General features: G+C 39.7%; 1 protein-coding gene across 1 annotated transcript in view; it reads right to left on the bottom strand.

The window, feature by feature from the left end:
- Window positions 1–754: 754 nt before the first annotated feature.
- camk2a (calcium/calmodulin-dependent protein kinase II alpha) overlaps window positions 755–20,092 on the bottom strand; it is a 38,275-nt gene continuing 18,937 nt past the window's right edge. Inside the window, exons 4-18 of the mRNA XM_060890673.1 lie at window positions 18,041–18,095; window positions 17,884–17,949; window positions 17,714–17,786; window positions 10,887–10,989; window positions 10,620–10,703; window positions 10,331–10,425; window positions 9,993–10,115; window positions 9,707–9,790; window positions 8,462–8,504; window positions 7,323–7,363; window positions 6,445–6,493; window positions 5,979–6,054; window positions 5,531–5,625; window positions 5,129–5,357; window positions 755–4,474 (exon numbers count right to left, since the gene is read on the bottom strand). Coding sequence (XP_060746656.1) covers window positions 4,471–4,474; window positions 5,129–5,357; window positions 5,531–5,625; window positions 5,979–6,054; window positions 6,445–6,493; window positions 7,323–7,363; window positions 8,462–8,504; window positions 9,707–9,790; window positions 9,993–10,115; window positions 10,331–10,425; window positions 10,620–10,703; window positions 10,887–10,989; window positions 17,714–17,786; window positions 17,884–17,949; window positions 18,041–18,095 — 1,220 coding nt within the window. The 3' untranslated portion in view covers window positions 755–4,470. The remainder of the gene's footprint in view (window positions 4,475–5,128; window positions 5,358–5,530; window positions 5,626–5,978; window positions 6,055–6,444; window positions 6,494–7,322; window positions 7,364–8,461; window positions 8,505–9,706; window positions 9,791–9,992; window positions 10,116–10,330; window positions 10,426–10,619; window positions 10,704–10,886; window positions 10,990–17,713; window positions 17,787–17,883; window positions 17,950–18,040; window positions 18,096–20,092) is intronic.

The raw sequence follows: 20,092 nt of genomic DNA, 5'->3' as shown, positions 1-20,092 counted from the left end.
AGTCCAGAACACAGCAGCTAGAGTCCTAACTAGAACCAGAAGATATGAACATATCACTCCCAGTTGAGTTTAAACACACTGTTGCACTAATGCTCACTCGCTTCTTCACCATCTGCTCATCCCAAACTTCCTGAACACAGCTTTAACACAGTCTGGCTTCACTCTTCTGCACCTGATTTATAATCACACTTTCCAGATGGATTCCTTTCTTCCTAACTTCCACTCAGGGTTTTTTCCCTGAACACCGTCATCTCTGACTTGATCATTAGGATCGAAAATTAAAACCCATTTACTGGATCCTGTAACATGGTGTAAAATGTAAATAACTCTAAGGTCATTAATAAATAAGACAATTTTTTCAGTCAGTTCATTTGTTGTTTTTATTGAGATTTATTGAACAATATCAGAAAATCCATTCACTGTTTATGAAAGATGTGACCGAGCGACTCTACACATGAAGTCAACAAACTCATTGATATAAAGAATTAGCTAAATAAAGCAGATACGAAAATCACCAAGAGATGAACACTTTTAATAAGACTAAATATATGCTTTATCAAGTCATCGACTGAATTTAATTAAATCTACTTTATGAAATTGTACAATTCTTTAGCAGCCAGCAAAAAATAAAACAAACAAACAAAAATATAAATAATTTTAATAATAATCGCTAGTACAAATCAGCTGATACAGTGGTGAAGTGTTTGAGCCCTGAACACTGCTGTAAACTCAAGTCGAAGTGCAAGTTTGGGGCCACACACCCACATACACATACACACACACACACACACACACACATACACACACACACACACACACACACACACACACACACATACACACACACACACACACACATACACACACACACACACACACACACACACACACATACACACAGACATTCATTCACACACACATTCACAATCATTCACACACACAATAATTCACACACACACACACACACACACACACACACACACAGATTAGAGTACATAAAGACTCTATAGGTACATTTAATATGCTGTCACATATTGTGTGGTAAGTTTACTGTACATGATATAAATAGAAATATGCAAACTACCAATTATCCACCAATAAAATCACATCCTATAAATAGATATACAATCATATTTATGTGTTTTTTGTGCTTTTATTCACAAGCTTTATAGAAACCATAAATATCACAGTCGTTTACAAAAAGACGTGCGGCATGCGTCACAGATCAATGTTGAAAAGTTAGAAAAAAAATTAAAGGTCAACTTTTAGCACAAAGGAGTTGCAGTTCATGAAATGTTCTCAGAGAGGAAATGACTGTGATTGGCTGAATCAGGTGACCAATCAAAACACAGCTAGAGACATGAGCAGTATCGTCTATGTTGCTAGCTAACAACATAAATAACATTAGCAAGCTAAGCACTCATACTTAGCTAGAACAGTAACATCACTTAACTAAAATGAATCAGTGTTATTCTGAAACGTTCGCATTTCAGATAGAATAAATATAATGTCTACTAAAACAGCATGCAGCAATAAGAAAGCTAGCTAATTTCTCATGGCTAACCTCATCATCTAAGTATTAATTTATAGTTAAACAGCAGCAAGCTGATAATGTTTGAATGAAATTTTGTTTTGATAATGTTATTATAATTATAATTTTAATATATTTATTAAAGAACAAAAGTTTAAATACATTCAAATACCAATAAAGGCTAAAACATTCTTACATGTCAAATGTTCACTACGTAATTCAGCTAACGGCTACAGCTACTAATCTGTTCCAACGTTCACCAAGACAAGGTAAAGGTTAGAGAGATTAATTGTGTTAGCGAGGTGAACATGCTCCTTAATGTAGCCGCTAAAGTTAGCATGGTCAGGAGACAGAGCTAGAGCTGGGAGCACCGCCCTGTTTAGCAAGGCAACTTAGCAATCTGTAGCATTAGCAAGTGCTGACTAGCCTAATTTTAAGCTTTTAGACTTAATTCTTATATTATCAGTATTTTATATTGTATAAAAATTCACACATTTATTCCAAATCCTAGTAATAACATGCATAATTATTAGAAATCCTGTAGTGTGAAATGCTTAGCAGTGTCTGAGAGAACATTTCAACAACTGTAGCTCCTGGGTGCGTTGTGCTGTGATACATTCCTGATACCGGGTAAAAAACTGCATGACAACAGCAGAGTTTCAGTAGCAGCAGCAGCACTACGATAATTAACAGGTTTAATTAACACTGCTTCTTTTTCTAATAGTGCTGTTTCACACATACAGCAGTGTCAAAGAAAACCAGCAAAATAACTTCAGGTGACATTATCATCATCGTCATCTTCATCATCATCAAAAATGACATTTTCTAAGCAACCAGTAACACAAATCAGAATCATGATGGTCTTTAGCACACTGGTGATTCATTTCATAACAAATAATTCAGAATATTGTGATAAATTCATGTATTAGCAATTAATTAATACCTTGACTAGTGACAGGATACAAAATAAAACACACTTAACAGACATGTTTGTGTTTAGAACATTCCTAAAAGATGTAGCAATAATAATAATAATAATAATAATAATAATAATAATAATAATTTTTATTGACAGCTGTATGCAGGGTAGCACGGGTCACGATTCACTCTGCTACTTTTCTCAATACTTCACTGAACATATAAAACACACATGTGCATAAACATCATGTTAAATATGTGCTGCATGCTTCATGTCAGTATTGAATTAAATGTGTTCTGTACAATTTTAGAGCATAGGAGCAAAATAATCTCATCTCAGTTCACAAACACAACACACAAACAAGCGATATTCGATATTCACGGCAGTCCGTTTCTTCCACACTCACAAAAGAACAGAATTTCACTTTAAACTTCACTAAAATTCCTAAAATAAATAAAGAAACAAACGGCCATGCAAGTAAACTGCGAGTAAAAGCTCCCTATATCAATAAGTGTAGAAATGGCAGTAGTGGCTGAGAGCCGAGGTGAGGACGAGATACTGTACATCTCTCACTTCTAGACTTCCTCCTCTTTTTATTGCAAATTTTATCGTCTCAGTTTGGACTTTACCTCCGTTTCTTTCTCTCGCATATCTTCATGTACATAGTGAACGAGTTTGAGGGAAAATGTGAATAAAGTTATTAAGTGTGCTTTTCTAAAGCGTCGTCACCTGATTTTCTGGAAGAACTGTTAAAGTGTCCGTGTGTCTTTTTATCTGTCTCTAAACAAACTCACTGAAATCCCACTGCATTCACACTCCAGCACTTTCCTCTCACTGACGATGTTAAAACAGAATGAAAACCTGAAACTTTACTCATCCAAAACCTCTGACACAATTATATAGAATTATCTGATTAGTTTGTAAAAATAAATGAAAAAATAAATAATAACTGTATTGTGTGTCCTTTCAGTGACTGGATGGTAAAATATCAGTCTTAAGAATAGATGTTTTAATGATATAACTTTATTGTTCCTTTATTTGAATGATGCTTAGCAAACGCCATAAAATGAAAATGTTTGTGTTTTATAGGCTTTAATAACAATATGTGGATTTTAATTGCGATACACTTTAAAATACTTCAGTCATTTTATTCTATTATAAAGTTTTGAATTCTTTCGGCTTTATTATAAAGCCACCAGTCTGCTGCTAGCATTAGCATCGTTTAAACTTATTCCTAGCTTTAGCTTTGACTTTGTCACAGATGTCACACTGCAGTTCCTTACACTTATTTGTTTGTTTGTTTGTTTGTTTGTTTGTTGAGTTTACCTTCTAGTGTCTGTTTTATTCCATGCTCCTGTTTGTGTGTTTGTGTTTATTGTCCTTTCAGCTTGTTCATTAACACTCTCAGCTCATTAACACTCTTATTTAGTTTCAGAATGAGGAACAAAGTCATTTGTATAAAACTGAACACTGAAGTGTGGCCCTGACCCCTGACCCCTGACCCCTGACTGAGCGTTAAGATTCACATTAAAGTTTCATGTTGATGTTAATAATATTGTAGAATTTATTATAGAAAAAAAAATGAAAAAGATTTGTGTTTATCTTTCTGAGAAGTCGTTCAGTCTTTCAGCAAACAAGTTGTTTTATAATTCAGTGAATTATTTATCGTATAAACAAACTATAACTTACAGAGTCACATGCTGCCCTGACGTCCTGCAAAACACTCCGAGAATAACATTCCAGGGAAAAATAAATGACCCTTAATGTGTGTGATGAAGGAAAATGTGTGTGTGTGTGTGTCTGTGTGTGTGTGTGTGTGTGTGTGTGTGTGTGTGTGTGTGTGTGTGTGTGTGTGTGTGTGTGTGTGTGTGTGTGAAAGAGAAATTAACTCAAGTCTGGATGCTGGATGTAAGATGGGAAGCAATGGATTGTGGGTAGTCAGGCAGCTTCCGCAGTGTCCAATCAGCTTGCAGAACAGCAGGACCACCAGGACGGATCACACTCCAGTAAGACCAACTAATCAACTAACACACACACACACACACACACACACACACACAGACACACACATAAATGCCTGAATAACAGATTAATAATTGTTATAACAAACCCCTCCGTAATCAATAAAAACACAACAGGGTGATGAATATTTTCCTCCAACAGCACATCACTGAGTGTCTTATTTCACTCACACATGAGCAACAATTAAATATTATTTATTAAAGAACAAGGTCAAATTTTTGTCCATTTAATGATCAGTAAAAGTTTGTTCTTGTTGTCTCTCACATTATAACTGCTATAAACGGTGGTTCTCTCACCAGACACTCTTTCTTCTCTCTTCAGAGTTTGGTTAAGACCAAAAAACAACTGTCTAGTCGTGTTACTGAGAAACACAAAGAAGTGTAAACTGCTCTGTCCTGAAGATTTACAGCTTTACAACTTTACAGCTTCACCTCTGACTGAGACACAGAGCTCACACTGGAGACTCCTTCACTATGTGACACATAAACGTCTTCTCACGTTAGCAAAACTTCACCTTAATCTATGATGTTCCCTGTAAATGAGCCATTACTATAGAAACGATAACATATCAGAGCATTAAAATAAAGCTGTGATGTGCTTCACTACTGTCAGTGCTGCTGTTGTGTGTGTGTGTGTGTGTGTGTGTGTGTATTTACTTGGTGATGGTAGAGGGCGCTCCAGAGCGGTGAAAGTGGACGATCTGCCATTTCCCATCACGTCGGTGCCACACGCGAGATTCCTCGGCCTGAGCGGAGCGCGGTGTTCCGTTAGCATCAATAAACTGCGTGATGCGGATGTAAGCGATACATGCAGCCTCGTCTCCAATCAGGTGGATGTGAGGGTTCAGGATAGTGGTGTGGACTGGCTTACTGTTCTTAGACCACACTTACACACACACACAGTGTTAATGAAGGGAATTATTTCATCACAAAGAAGAAAATTTATTTTCTGGTCAAAACACGTGATGATATCTGAGATATTCAGGTCTGAAGGTATCAGTTGTGATGATCGAACAGAATGAGGTACTGATGCTGAAGACGTTTCATATAAACACTTACAATTCTCAAAGTAGAAGCGATGGAAGTCGAGACCCTCCACCAGATTCCCCAAAGCTTCAGGCTCAAAGGCAGTTACACTGGGATCACACATCTTCCTACACACACACACACACACACACACACACACACACAATTTAAATAATGACTAATAAAATACATTATGAATGTTAAAGCTTTAATACATTTTTTACACTCTGTAACTGGAACACAGTGAAGTCCAAAATATCCTAAAAATAGATCACACACACATCATGTGACTAAAAGCCTGAATCTGATTGGTTGATGAGAAGCAACTACTGTCTTGAATGATGAGAAACTGTCTTGAAATCTCATTCTACACTTTATTAATGTGGGGGGAAAATCATCTGCAGTGTGAACTGACTGAAACATGAACTGAAAATGTTTCAGCACTAACGGAGAAGAAGAAGGTACAGGTCATGTGACTCACGTGTAACTCTCAAAGTCTCCATTGCTGATGGCCTCAATAAGCTGCTCAGTCACTTTAATGATCTCCTGTTTCCTCACTGACACACACAAACACACACACACACACACGCGCGAATATTAGCAATTCATTTTTAACTATATTAAGAAACCAACAGAACCAAATTAGGGAGCGTAAATATCAGACCCAGGTTGGTGAAGTTACACACTCTTCAATGTGACATTAGAACCTTCAGCTTCAGTGACATTAGAACCTTCAGCTTCTCTTTAAAGTTAAGAATTATAAAGAACCCTGAACACAAGCTCTAAAAAATCCTCCTTATTTCTTCTTCTTCATATCTTCCATCTCAACAGTGTTATCTTCTTTGATATTTGGAGAAAAAAAGGTTCTTCACTGGTGTTCAAGGGTTTAGTGGATATTCATGTGTTCATATACACACACATACACACACACACACACACACACTTACCCCTGGTGTCTTCATCCTCAATAGTGGTGTTTGAGCTCTCTGAAGATTCCTGTTAACACACACAGGAAACATTTTACACATGTAAAGGGTCATATTTCTGCCTCATCAACACTAGAGGGCGTCACTCCATTTTAAAGAGAACATTTAAAAAAAAAGGACAGGATTTGTGTGTGTGTGTGTGTGTGTGTGTGTGTGTGTGTGTGTGTGTGTGTGTGTGTGTGTGTGTGTGTGTGTGTGTGTGTGTGTGTGTCAGTCAGAATTGCAGGTCTGCAGATGATGTGATGAAGGTAAATAACATTGTGCCCTGTTAAGTTTTATTAACACTAACCTACTGGACTAAAATATTATTTCATCATATTTATCCTTCACCTAAATAAATTACTGAACACTTTATTACTTTCCCAAAACACTGACTTTTTACTCCCCACTTGTTTATTTAGACCTTCAGTTTACTTACATCCAGCTAGTTTCTGTGGCTACACAATAATCATACAGGCTCTGATTAGCGCTAGTCTGATCATCTCAGGTTTTTACGCTAACTCCTCATGAGCCGTGATCTTCTCCTGCTACTGCATGTAGTTAGCAATGTAGCCAACATAAAAAGCTCAATCAGCTCATTCAATAATTTTATAAGATTTCTCTATATATTTCAGTTAGCTTGTCCATGCTAAGACTAGCGTCGATTGCAGCAACTAACATGATCAGTTACACAACAGGTTAAAGGTCAAAGTCACAAACTTAGTGAAAACCTGAGTGAAGATTTCAGGTGAAACAGCAGAAGTTCCTTATTAAGTTATTTTCCACAATTTCTCAGCACTACACAACACCACCATTTCACATTCAACCCTCAGAGCTTCAGAGGCGTCAGTGTGTCTCACCTTCACTCCATCCGTCTTCTTGCTGGCTCCACTCTTCCCTCCTGAACGAGAGAGAAAGAAAAAGAGCGAGAGAACGATGAGAAATGGTACAAAGGCCCAGAAGAGCAAAGCAAAGGGCATGATGAGCAGATGAAACACGTCAATCACACTGATCGTGTCAGTCCAGATCAGTGTTGTGAACTCCACGGTGTAAGTGAGACGTGGCCGGAGTGTGCACTTCGCTCCACTGCTCCTGAATTAGCAACACTTCAGTTAGCATTCCTTCCTGAATGTGTGTATCTCATTTCAGCAGCACGCCACACTCGCTACCTCACTGTCTCTGTCTGCAGGGTTAAGTCACTGTGTGTGTATATGTGTGTGTTTGTGTGTGTCAGGGTGTTTCCCCGGCTGTTCTGTTATTTTAGTCAACACTTTAGCTAATTTTGGACGTGCTGTAGCCTGATCCTGAAAGCACCGGCCTTCTGACCATCATGTCTTTTATCACTGTGTGCTGTGTGTGCTGTGTGTGTTGTGTGTGTGTTATGTTGTGTTGTGTTTGTGTTGTGTGTGTGTTGTGTGTGTGAGCAGCGTGGTGGAGGAGCATGGCGGCTCTGAGCACAAAACTGTGTGAAAGTTTGACTTGCAGGCACGGTGTGAGGGTGGTGTGTGTGTGTATGTGAGGGTGGTGTGTGTGTGTGTGTCGAGCACAGAGGAGTGTGTTTTAGTGGTCGGTAACGTGGTGGGGCACGAGAACATTGTCTCTGCCTCCCGTATGTACAGCTGAGACAGAAGGTTAGTGTTAGTTAAACTGGTCCATTTGAGTAAAACATTGTGACTGGAGTCCAGTGTGTTAATTACTCTGAGTGTTGAGGGGAATCGTGGCTCTAGTGACTTTAACTACAGCTTCAGCTTCACACTTCTGTCACTGAGGCTCTGATTAATAAGCAATTCTACTTTTAGTTCCACCTTATTAAGCGTCACACTCCAGCACACGTGTGGCTTTGTGTTTCTCTTTTAAAGCTTTGGATCAGTTCTGTGTGAGCAGGTTTATGGTCAAGTTCAAGTAACAAATAAAAATGTCTTAAACACTAGATTTAAATCTTCATTAGTAGGATCATAAGGACATGAGTGTTGACATAAACAGTGTGTGTGTTACGTACCTGAGAAGTTTCTGGTGGCGAGCATGGTGGTGAGAATCGCCCCCTACACAAAACACACAACATTTAAAGGTTAGAAAAAAAACAAGCAGCGAAATTGTGAAGTGAGCATCAGATTAAAACCTTCAGGGCTTCACAAAGTGTCTCAAAGTGTAATTTAGTGAAAGATGTTAATGTGTTAGTTACAGATTTAACACTGAACTACATTACCCATCAGCCCTAGTGTCTCACCTCACAGCCCTGTGTACGTGATGATCTCTGTTCGTGGTGTGATGCTGTTTTGTTGATACTCAGACTTTTAGTTGAAGTCTTTTGTGCTCCAGCTTGAATCCTGACGCCTACATGAACCTCATAGCATCAGAACAAAGTAAAAACTGGAAGTAAAAGCACTTTGTGTCGTATGATGTCATTTCCTGTCGAATGACGTTGATGTTTTTTAAACAGAGCTGCTGTCATGGCGTTAGTGCGTCTGTCGATTCCTTTCAATCCGATTGTTGTTTTTTACTTCCAGGATTTTGCTCCATCATTAAAAACCAGATGAATAAATATTTATTTTTTAGTGTTTGGTTTGTGACGTACAGAATTGTGATGTGGTTGGTGTCGATTTATTCTGCTGTGGTAGAGTTTATACCACTACAGCCATATAAAACACACACACACACACACACACACACACACACACACACACATACACACACACATATACACACACACACATATACACATACACACACATACACACACACATACACACACACACATACACATACACACTCACATGCACACACACATACACACACACACACACATTCAAACACACACACACACACACATATATACACACACGCACACACATATACACACACACATATACACACACACATATACACACACACATATACACATACACACACATACACACACACACATACACACACACACATACACATACACACTCACATGGACACACACATACACACACACACACACACACACTCAAACACACACTCACATGCACACACTCACTGACCCTCTGTATTTTTTGTGTTATAGAGGAACAATGCGCTCTGCCTCGTCCTGCCTCGACTCATTTTATTCCTTTTCAGTGTAAAATGTTGTTTTAGAGGAAAAAATACTGCTGCTGAGGTTGAAGTCTTCTCTTTAAGACACTGATGATGATGATGATGATGATGATGATGATGATAACGTTATCAGATGTGAAATTGAACGCTGATTTTGTGATCTGACCTTCAGCTTCCGGCGAGCGTTGAACTTCTTCAGACACTCCACAGTTTCCTGTCTGTGCATGCAGGAGGCCACGGTGGAGCGGTGCTGCAGGACACAACAGACAAACCTTCATATTAACACTTGGTGTAAGAGACATTTAAAGCCTCATGAACTTTATATAAAACATGACTTAAACATCTGGGATCGGGTTTAGAAACAAGGTTTAATGTAAGAAATGTTTGGGATGGACTTTAGATTCAGGACAGACGAGGTGTTTTTGAGCAGTAATAAGCAGTTATATGCTCACAGAGATCCAGGGGTGTTTCAGAGCCTCAGCTGCTGTGATTCTCTTGGCTGGATTGATGGTCAGCATCTTGTTGATGAGATCTTTAGCTTCAGGAGTGACCGTGTCCCACTCAGGAGAAGGAAACTACACAGATGGACAGAAGAAATAACACAAACATTAGAAACTTCACGGCCTGGAGAGAAGAACTTCTTTCCAAAATATTCAATGAAAAAGTTTTGTTGATTTTAGTCATTGTGAAGGAATCTGTGGTGAAGGAGGAGCAGGTGAGAACATGGCTACATGTTGAGGTGTAAAAGAGAGAAAGTGCTGTTTATTGTGATGAAATGTAGCTCACTGACATCATAAGCTCCAGCTTTGATCTGCTGATAGAGTCGATGCTGATCTTCATCCCAGAACGGTGGATATCCAACCAGCAAAATGTACAGAATCACACCTGTGCCATGGAAACAGCTTCATTAGGAAGTCATTTGATGTTTATTAGCTTTAAAATCCTCAGAGAAACATGGAGAGAAACACAACGTGAAAGTCATGAGAGTTTAACAGATGAATCTACTGAAATACACCTACATCTGTGTGTGTGTGTGTGTGTGTGTGTGTGTGTGTGTGTGTGTTTCTGTATCTGCTTACCACAGGCCCACAGGTCCACAGCTTTACCATATGGATCTTTCCGTAACACTTCAGGTGAGAGATAACCAGGAGTTCCTGCGAAGCCTACAGTCACACCAACAGGAAGTGATGTCACCATGCTGTCTCCGTTCATGTACAGTGCATTATAGGTAATACACATATTCATATGGACACAAATTTATATGTGTGTGTGTTTGTGTGTGTGTGTGTGTGTGTGTGTGTGTGTGTGTGTGTGTGTGTGTGTGTGTGTGAATATCAGGTTCTTACCAAACCACGCCTGCTGTTCTCCTTCCACTTCAATCGCCAGCCCGAAATCTGCTAACTTCACCGCTGCACCTTTGGACTTGGAGGCCAGAAGGAGGTTCTCTGGCTACACACACACACACACACACACACACACACACACACACACACACACACACACACACACACACACACACATATGATTATAAGCCATGATACGTTTTCATGATGATGATGATTGTTCATAGGGTTATAAATGTTGTCTGTGTTTTATAAGTTTTCTTATTAGTCTTTTTCACAAAGGTATAAACCTAATAGTGGGTGTCATGGTGTAGTTTATTGTCATGAAGTTTATTATTAATTATCATCAAAGTTTGTAGGTCAGAGAACATTAATGATGGATAATCCAGGTGGGGATCAATAGTCAGGTGTAGAAACGTAGAGGAATAAAAAAACAACACTTCAGAAAGAGACAAAGCAGCAGGATGCTGGGAATAAAACAACTAATCAGCACACAGATGAACACATCAGGGATCAGACGGGGAGGAGACAAACACAAAGACATGTGGTGACGTACACAGAACAGCTGGAGTGACGACTAAACACCTTTAATCATGGGGACAACATCTGGACTCATCACGTGGACAACACTGTGGACACTGAGGGTGAAGTTCAGCACACACACTGCTGCAGGATTACTGCAAGATTTTCCTTTCTGTCTGCCTTGAAATAAATCAGTGAGACAGTGAGGATATGAAGAGAGGAAGTGAAGCTGAAGTAACACTCATGTGACTCGTGAGCTAAGTGTCCAATTTAATCTTAATGGGGGGGGGGGCCACATTTGTGAGTTCATGAATAATAATAAATTTGCATTTTTAATGAGAGTAAATACAAGATTCTGTCAATGTGAGAATAAAATTGATGAATACATGTTCAATAAGTTTAATTTTGGTATTTTTATTTAGTTTCTTTAGTTTTCAAACCGGGGGCACGGTGTCTTAGTGGTTAGCACGTTCGCCTCACACCTCCAGGGTTGGGGGTTCGATTCCCGTCTCCACCTTGTTTGCATGTTCTCCCCGTGCCTCGGGGGTTTCCTCCGGGTACTCCAGTTTCCTCCCCCGGTCCAAAGACATGCATGGTAGGTTGATTGGCATCTCTGGAAATTTGTCCATAGTGTGTGATTGCGTGAGTGAATGAGAGTGTGTGTGTGTGCCCTGTGATGGGTTGGCACTCCGTCCAGGGTGTATCCTGCCTTGATGCCCGATGACGCCTGAGATAGGCACAGGCTCCCCGTGACCCGAGGTAGTTCGGATAAGCGGTAGAAGATGAGTGAGAGAGAGTGAGAGAGTGTTTTCAAACCTCATTGGCTGATTTATTTTAGACTTTTCACTTAAAATCTCCTCCCATCATTTCCTGCTTCGTGCGAAAGACGCTGAAATTCTGAACTTCCCTCATCATGGATTAATAATCTAATAAAGATCAGAAAGACATGAGCAGATTATTTTTAGGGTTTAGACGTGAAGGTGATTCTGAGCGAACACACACAACAGCAGTGTTTTGACCCTGAACAGAAGCAAAGGCTTAAATCCAGTGTAGAAAAATGCAAATAAAATCTGATTCAGATGGCGTCGAGGTGGCCGCCCACGCCGCTCCCACACACACCGCTCATTTTCATCCTGCTTCACTTTTACACCCACCTTCATTCCTCTGAGCATTTATTAAAGCCTCAAACTGTGACATGTGAAATAATACAGCTTTATATCCTCATTCACACACACAGCACACATCAGCCTTCATCTGAATGAACCTCAGACAGGACTCTCAGACATGAGTGGTGTAAAGTTACGTTTCAACATGTGATCGTATTATAAAATGTCATATACTTTCATTAGCATAAGTATGTACATAAGTATTCACCCCCTTTTATTTCTACACTTAGTACTTAGCACTACAGTCAGGAACTGAAAGGAAATTTACACAATGAAGACTTTTTTGTTTTCTGTTTGTAAATTAATAAAAAAATAAAACCTAAAAATATTTCAGATTCTTTGTTCTTTGTGTACAACTGTGGCATTAAATTCTAAATAAATTTAATTTAATTCCAGTTAAACTACAAAATGTGGGTGTGCAGTGCGTCAGATTTTCTATGTAGTGTATTTTTATCATATTATTACTTGTATCTTGTGCATGATGTGTAACCATCTCCGCTGCTTCAGCATTCAGAACACTACTGAAATTCAGGTGAAATATCCATGAATCTTGTCGGAGAAATACAATAAGAGAAGCTGTACTTTTATGTTTGAGCAGTGGATCATCTCTATGTGTGTGTGTGTGTGTCACAGCACTGCTCCATGTGGAGGAGTAATGGAACATATTTCCTGCCCACACACACACTCTGCTTGGCTAATTACGCTAATTTCCCCGTTAGCGTCAGCGTTCGCATCACCTCCATTTCATGGGACGGTGTGAAGGAGTGAGAGCAGCGTAGGTTTGTGTTAATGCTCTGATGGAAATGAGCGAGGTCAGGAGCTCTCAGAAACACAGGAGATTACAATACATCAATAAAAAAGTGCAGTCTGAAACACAGGGACTTTTATAAAGCATTATAACTTCCTTATAACTTCTGCCAGACAAAACACACACACACATAGTGTGGGAAAGATTCTCAGAGTGATCAGAATGATTAAGTGATTAAAATGAAGTGTGTGACTGTGACCTGATCCAGGCGCTAGTCATGAACACCGAGGAGCAGAACAAGCAGCCAAGAAAGCAGTCCAACACACTGTGTAGCCAAGAGAAGACCTCCAGCATCTGACACCTAGGACTGTGGAACTGAGGCAGACGTGAGACATCTCAAGTACACATCTCATGTCCTTCATCCCAGTCTGTGTTACAGATGTACAGCGTTCCTCTCAGTCCATGTTGTAAAGATGTTCACGCTATAGTCACATCTTGGAGTTTGAGATCAGACAAAGATCAGACAGTGATGGAATTCCTACTTCTGTGTATTTAATGGAGCACATTTAAGTAGATTTTGGAATGACATCTCCATGGTGATCAGTTTTAAAACATAAACTTCCTCATTCTGTATTAGACATGAAGATGATCATGATAACTATTTAAACTAGGTAACTATTTTATGGTTATAAATAAGACAGTGTGAAGTGTTTATCTTTTCTCTGATGAAGTGTTTTATTGGGTTTGTTTCAGTAAAATACTTCACTGGATGATTACTGTAGCTTCACTGGTATTTTGTGTTAACGGGAAATTTCACCACTAAATAAAAAAAGGTTAGTACTTTGTGAACCTGACACTGTGAGAGAGTCTGCAGCTGCTTCATCACGGCAAAATCTCTAGAAAAGAAACATTAATAATCATTTAGCTTTAAACCTCATTTCTCTGTGTGTGTGTGTGTGTGTGTGTGTGTGTGTGTGTGAGCTGATAAACGACCTGCTGTCAGATGCTGTCTCACTCCAGTGTTCAGTTTTTCATTTTCAAATAATGTCTTATAGCAGATGTGTTAAACCTCACACTATTACAGTACATTTTATTATATGATCCTCAGAGAAGATCATGAAGTGGGGTAACTTTTGTATTGTTTCTGGAACACGTTATGAGCCGTTATGAGCCATTATGAGCCCTTGTGAGCCATTATGAGTCATTATAAGTCGTTATGAGTCTTTATGAGCCATTATGAGTCATTATAAGTCGTTATGAGTCGTTATGAGCCCTTATGAGTCATTATAAGTCGTTATGAGTCGTTATGAGCCCTTATGAGTCATTATAAGTCGTTATGAGCGGTTATAAGCCGTTATGAGTCGTTATGAACCATTATGAGTTATTATGAGTTATTGTGAGAACTTAAAATTCGTTATGAGTCATAATGAGCTGTTATGAGTCCTTATGAGCCTTTATAAGCTCTTATGAGCCCTTATGAGCTGTCATGAGTCGTTATGAGCCATTATAAGCTCTTATGAGCCCTTATGTTAATCCCTCTCCACTGCTTCTCTCTTTCTACCCATCCCCAGGCATCCAGAAACTGTATCAGCTCTGATCGTCTTCCGTGCGATGAAGATTTTGGACCTCCACTGAGATGATGCCGACTCTGTGAATCCTGAGACATCTACAGATCTACCAGCTCCAGTTAGACTCTGTGATACTAAAGAGGAGATGTGAACTCCATGTGGTCTTTTACACCAACACAACATTTATCAGACTGTATATTTATAATCACACCCCCAGTGTCACCCAGATGAGGATGAGGTTCCCCTTTGAGTCTGGTTCCTCTCAAGGTTCCTTCCTTTAGCATCTAATGCCCCTTTTCCACCGAGGCAGTTCGAGTGCTGGTTCGGAGCCTAATTTAGAACCAGTTCTTTCTTTTCCAACAGCCAAAGCACCGGCTCTGAACCAGGAAAAGTGGTTCTTAAGTAGCACCAAAACGTTGCTGGTCTACACTTAAGAACCGCTTGTGTCAGGGGCTGTGGGCGGGGCTGTGGGCGGGGCTACTGTTAGCACATTTGATAATGTACCTTAAGTATACTAATGTTTAATACACTTTTACTTTAAGCACACATTATAGTAAGTAGCTACATGCTAATGCTAAATTTTTTCTGTGTTAATGATAAAATAACGTTATGTACTTTCTCCATTACAACCTCCGTTTATACAGATTACATGGAGCTGCACGTACACGTTGGATTCGTCACGTTTGGGTGTTAATGTAGGTTCACAAAGCCATGAGCATTAACAGTAAAGCAACATCCACCATTGTTGATGTGTTTGTGTTTGCCGCTGCTGTGCTAACGTTGCTGTGTAACGTGACACGTATACAGTGACGTCAGACTCGGCTCTGTGATGCTCTCTAACTGATGGAAAGACAAACCGGTTCTTAGAAGGTTCACCAGTGGAACCGACTTTGAACCAGCACCAGCGCTAGCTCTGAACCAGCACCTGGTTCTTTTTGGTGGAAAAGGGGCATTAGGGAGTTTTTCCTCCCCACAGTCACCTGAGTCACCTCAGACTTGTTCATTGGGGATAAATACAAACACATTGTGAACTAAATCTATCTAATATTAATCTTGAGTTCTGTATTATATTAATCTTTATATTAACTGTTTGTTCTATGTTTATGTTCTGTAAATCTGCTTGTAGACGATGTCCATTGTAAAAAGCGCTACACAAATAAAGTTGAATTGAATTGAATTATGAGCTGTTATTCACATTTATATTTATATTATATTACATTTAGAGATTTAAAAGCACAAAAGTACTTTTAAATCTCTATCACTGAAGACATTAACTCTAGTTCACTAGGCTACAGACTTGAGATACCATGAGTCTAAAACACTGTTAAAAGTTTTTTTTTTTTTAAATACACACACACACACACACACACACACACACACACACACACACATACACACACACAACAACCAGGGGAGAAAGCACTAGTTCAAGTATTATATGAAGAAGTAAGTCTTCACCTGTCGTTTGAAGATATCCAGTGATTCATCTGTTCGGACCTCTAGGGGAAGTTTATTCCACCACCTCGGTGTAGAACAGAACAGAGTCTTGTAGTAAACTTACCTCTTACCCTGAGAGATGGTGGGACCAGTGGTGCAGTGCTGTAGATCTGAGGGTGTGAGGTGCAGTGTGAGGAGGGACGAGGGCTTTGAGGTAAGAGGGAGATGGTCTGGTTTTGGCTTTGTAGGCGAGCATCAGTGTTTAAATCTGATGTGTTCAGCTACAGGAGCCAGTGGTGGAGCGTAACAGTGTGATGGTGTGGAGAACTTCGGCAGGTTGAAGACAAGTCACACAGCTGTATTATGGATCATTTACAGAGGACTAATTCAGTTCATATGCAGACCTGACAGAGAGAGATGCAGTAGTCCAGTCTTGAAATGACAAGAAACTAAACAAGTACCTGGGCAGTCTGTGTGGACAAAAATGGCTGAATCCTTCTAATGATGTAGAGAAGGAACCGACATGAGAGGAAAAGGACAGTTGATGGTCCACGGTTACCCCAAAGTTGTGAGCTGTGACTGACGGGGGCAGTACATCATTGTGCAGGGATATTGCAAGATCATGACCTCATGATGAATCAACTGATGATCAGCAGTTTAGTTTTGCTGGGATAGAGGTTCAATCGATGAGCCATCATCCACGATGATATGTCTGCCAGAAATGCTGAGATCCGAGAAGAAGCTGTGGTATCTGAAGGTGGATAAGAGAAGATAAGTTGTGTATCATCAGCATAGTAGTGGTTAGAGAACCCGTGTGAGGAAAAAACTTCACCAAGAGAGTGAGTTTGAAGGGAGAAACGGAGCAGACCAAGTACTGAGCCCTGTGGGACACCAGTGGTGAGTCTGCATGGAGCAGATGTCACTCCCATCCATGTTACCTGATATGAGCAACCTTCCAGGAAGGAAGCAAACCATTCCAATGCTGATCTGCCAATTCCAAATGACTGACAAGACAAGTGTTTGACCTTATCAAACGCTGCTAAAGTCCTGAGCCATTATGAGTCCTTATGAGCCATTATGAGTCCTTAGGAGCTGTTTTGAGTTGTTATGAGCCTTTATGAGTCGTTATTAGCCGTTATGAGCCCTTTTGAGTCGTTATGAGTCATTATTAGCCATTATGATTGGATTGTGGTGATTTGATTATATCATGGTGATTGGATTGTATCATAGTGATTGGCTGCTTATGTAATGAGAGTCACATGGTGTTAATGTCACTTTGTGTTTATTATGACGTTTTCATTAATAAATTGTCATTAAATCTGTTCTGATGATGATGGATGAATAAATTCGATTATTTATATTTCATGTCATGGAATTATGTAAATTTACCTTCAGATCTCTGTGAACGACACCCATCTGATGACAGTGAAGCACCGCCTCCAGAATCTGCTGAATACAGTGACTGCAGATAAAGTAATGAGAAACACACAACATTAAACCCCCAACTCGTCTGTCTGTGTGTGTGTGTGTGTGTGTGTGTGTGTGTGTGTGTGTGTTACCTGGCGTCTGCTTCACTGTAATATTCTCTGGCCACAATGTCCTCAAACAGCTCACCACCCGTCACACTGCAGACACACACATCATCATCATCAATATTAGTGATATCACTAGTGTAAAACATATCGAACTATTTTAGTTGTGTTGTTCCTGACTCACAGGTCAAAGATGAGGTAATGATGCGCTTCCTCCGAGATGCTGTCATGGAGCCGCACTACACAACACAGTAGCAGTTAGAGCTCATAAACTCACAGTTTACAGACATTTATAATAAAATCATTAAAATCTAGATTTAAAGATCATCAGTTTGTTATATTTAATGTGATTATTATATTCACTGTGTGTCTGAATTTTACACACATTACTTTATATTATGACAAATTTTAACAAATTATATGTTACAGAATTTTAGGCTGGGGTGGAGCTAAGGGCTGAGTTAAGGGTGGAGTTAGGGGGTGGGGTTACTGCTGGAGTTTGGGGCGGGGTTACTGCTGGAGGTGGGGGCGGGGTTAAGGGTGGAGTTAGTGGTGGGTTTAAGCACAGATTAGTATTTGTATATTTTGTGTATAATTGAAGAAAATCCATCTCCTTCACCCACATGTACAGAGCTCAGACCTCCACAACCTCAACACAAGCTCCAGACTCAAATTAAACCCACGTTCATGCCACTTATCCCATGTCCCACATTTGCATATTGGCTCAGTTTATCCATCTCTCTCTCTCTCTCTCTCTCTCTATACATATATATATATATATATATATATATATATATATATATATATATATATATATATATATATATATATATATACACTGGAGATCAAAATTAGAGAACAATTTATAAACAATTGAACAATTCTGAAATAATGTCATCTTCACTGCTCAACAGTTGAATGAGTTTTTGTCCTGTCTATACCATGCTACCAGAACACCTTTTCCACAAAATAACTAAGGCATTTCAACAAAAAACATTATTTTGCAGAAAACACACTGATCAAAATTAGAGAACACTTTCAGATACCTCCCAGTTATTGGTGTTAATCAGGCACCTGGTGCTAATTTCCTTGATTATCTGTCAACCCCTATTTAACTGGCAGCCTAACTTCCAGTTTCACTGACTCTGCAAGATGGTGGACCGTTCTAAAGTGACTGGCAGCAGGTTGTCCAGATGAAGGCAAAAGGGATGACCCTATCAGCCATAGCAAGACAAGTTGGTCGTTCCAAATCTGTGATTTCAAGAATATTGAATCTTTACAACATCACAAACTCATTCAAGTCCCCCAAGAAGGCTGGTCGCCCACGGAAGACAAATACAAGAGAGGACAGGATACTGTGGAGGATCTCAATGGGCAATCGTTTCCACACTGCAGCTGGAATTGCTCACCAATTCAGTGCTGAACAGGGTAAGGATCTGTCTCATCATACAGTGTCTCGACGTTTAAGAGCATTTGGACTGAAAGCCCACTCTGCAGTGACCAAACCTCTCATTAGCAGAAAGAATCAAAAGGCTAGACTAAGCTTTGCTGAGGATCATGTTGTGTGGACAGAGGAGAACTGGTCCAAAGTTCACTTCAGTGATGAAAGCAAGTTTAATTTATTTGGGTCCGATGGGAAACATTATGTTCGGTGACAAACTGGAGAGAGACTGAACTCAAAGTGTGTAAAGAAGTCAGTGAAAAGTGGAGGAGGAAGTGTCATGGTTTGGGGCATGTTTTCTGCAGCAGGAGTTGGACCTCTTATACAGCTACATGACAGAGTGAATGCAAATGTTTATCAGAACCTTCTTCAACAACATATGGTTCCTTCCCTGCGTTCATCACCCAATCAGCCCGCAGTGTTCATGCAGGACAATGCTCCATGTCACACAGCAAAACGGGTAAAGCAGTTCCTTGAAACTGAATGCATTGAAATAATGACATGGCCTGCCCAGAGTCCTGATCTCAACCCAATAGAGAACCTCTGGAAAATTCTTGGCGACAAAGTTATGGCCAAGAAACCCACTAAAGTCACCGAACTTTAGAGGAGACTGGATGAAGAGTGGACCAAAATCACACCAGAGCAGTGTGAGAGACTAGTGCTGTCCTGTGGCCGCAGATGTGCTGAAGTCATTCAGAGCAGAGGCCTGTACACTTCCTACTAATTGCTGACTGTTGTAATCTTCAGAAAATTTTGTTGTAATCTTTTTCCATGCTACAGTCATTGTTGTTCTCT

The sequence above is a fragment of the Tachysurus vachellii genome, chromosome 17 (assembly GCF_030014155.1).
Source record: "Tachysurus vachellii isolate PV-2020 chromosome 17, HZAU_Pvac_v1, whole genome shotgun sequence".
Taxonomy (NCBI): domain Eukaryota; kingdom Metazoa; phylum Chordata; class Actinopteri; order Siluriformes; family Bagridae; genus Tachysurus; species Tachysurus vachellii.
This window is presented reverse-complemented; position numbering and strand designations above follow the sequence as displayed.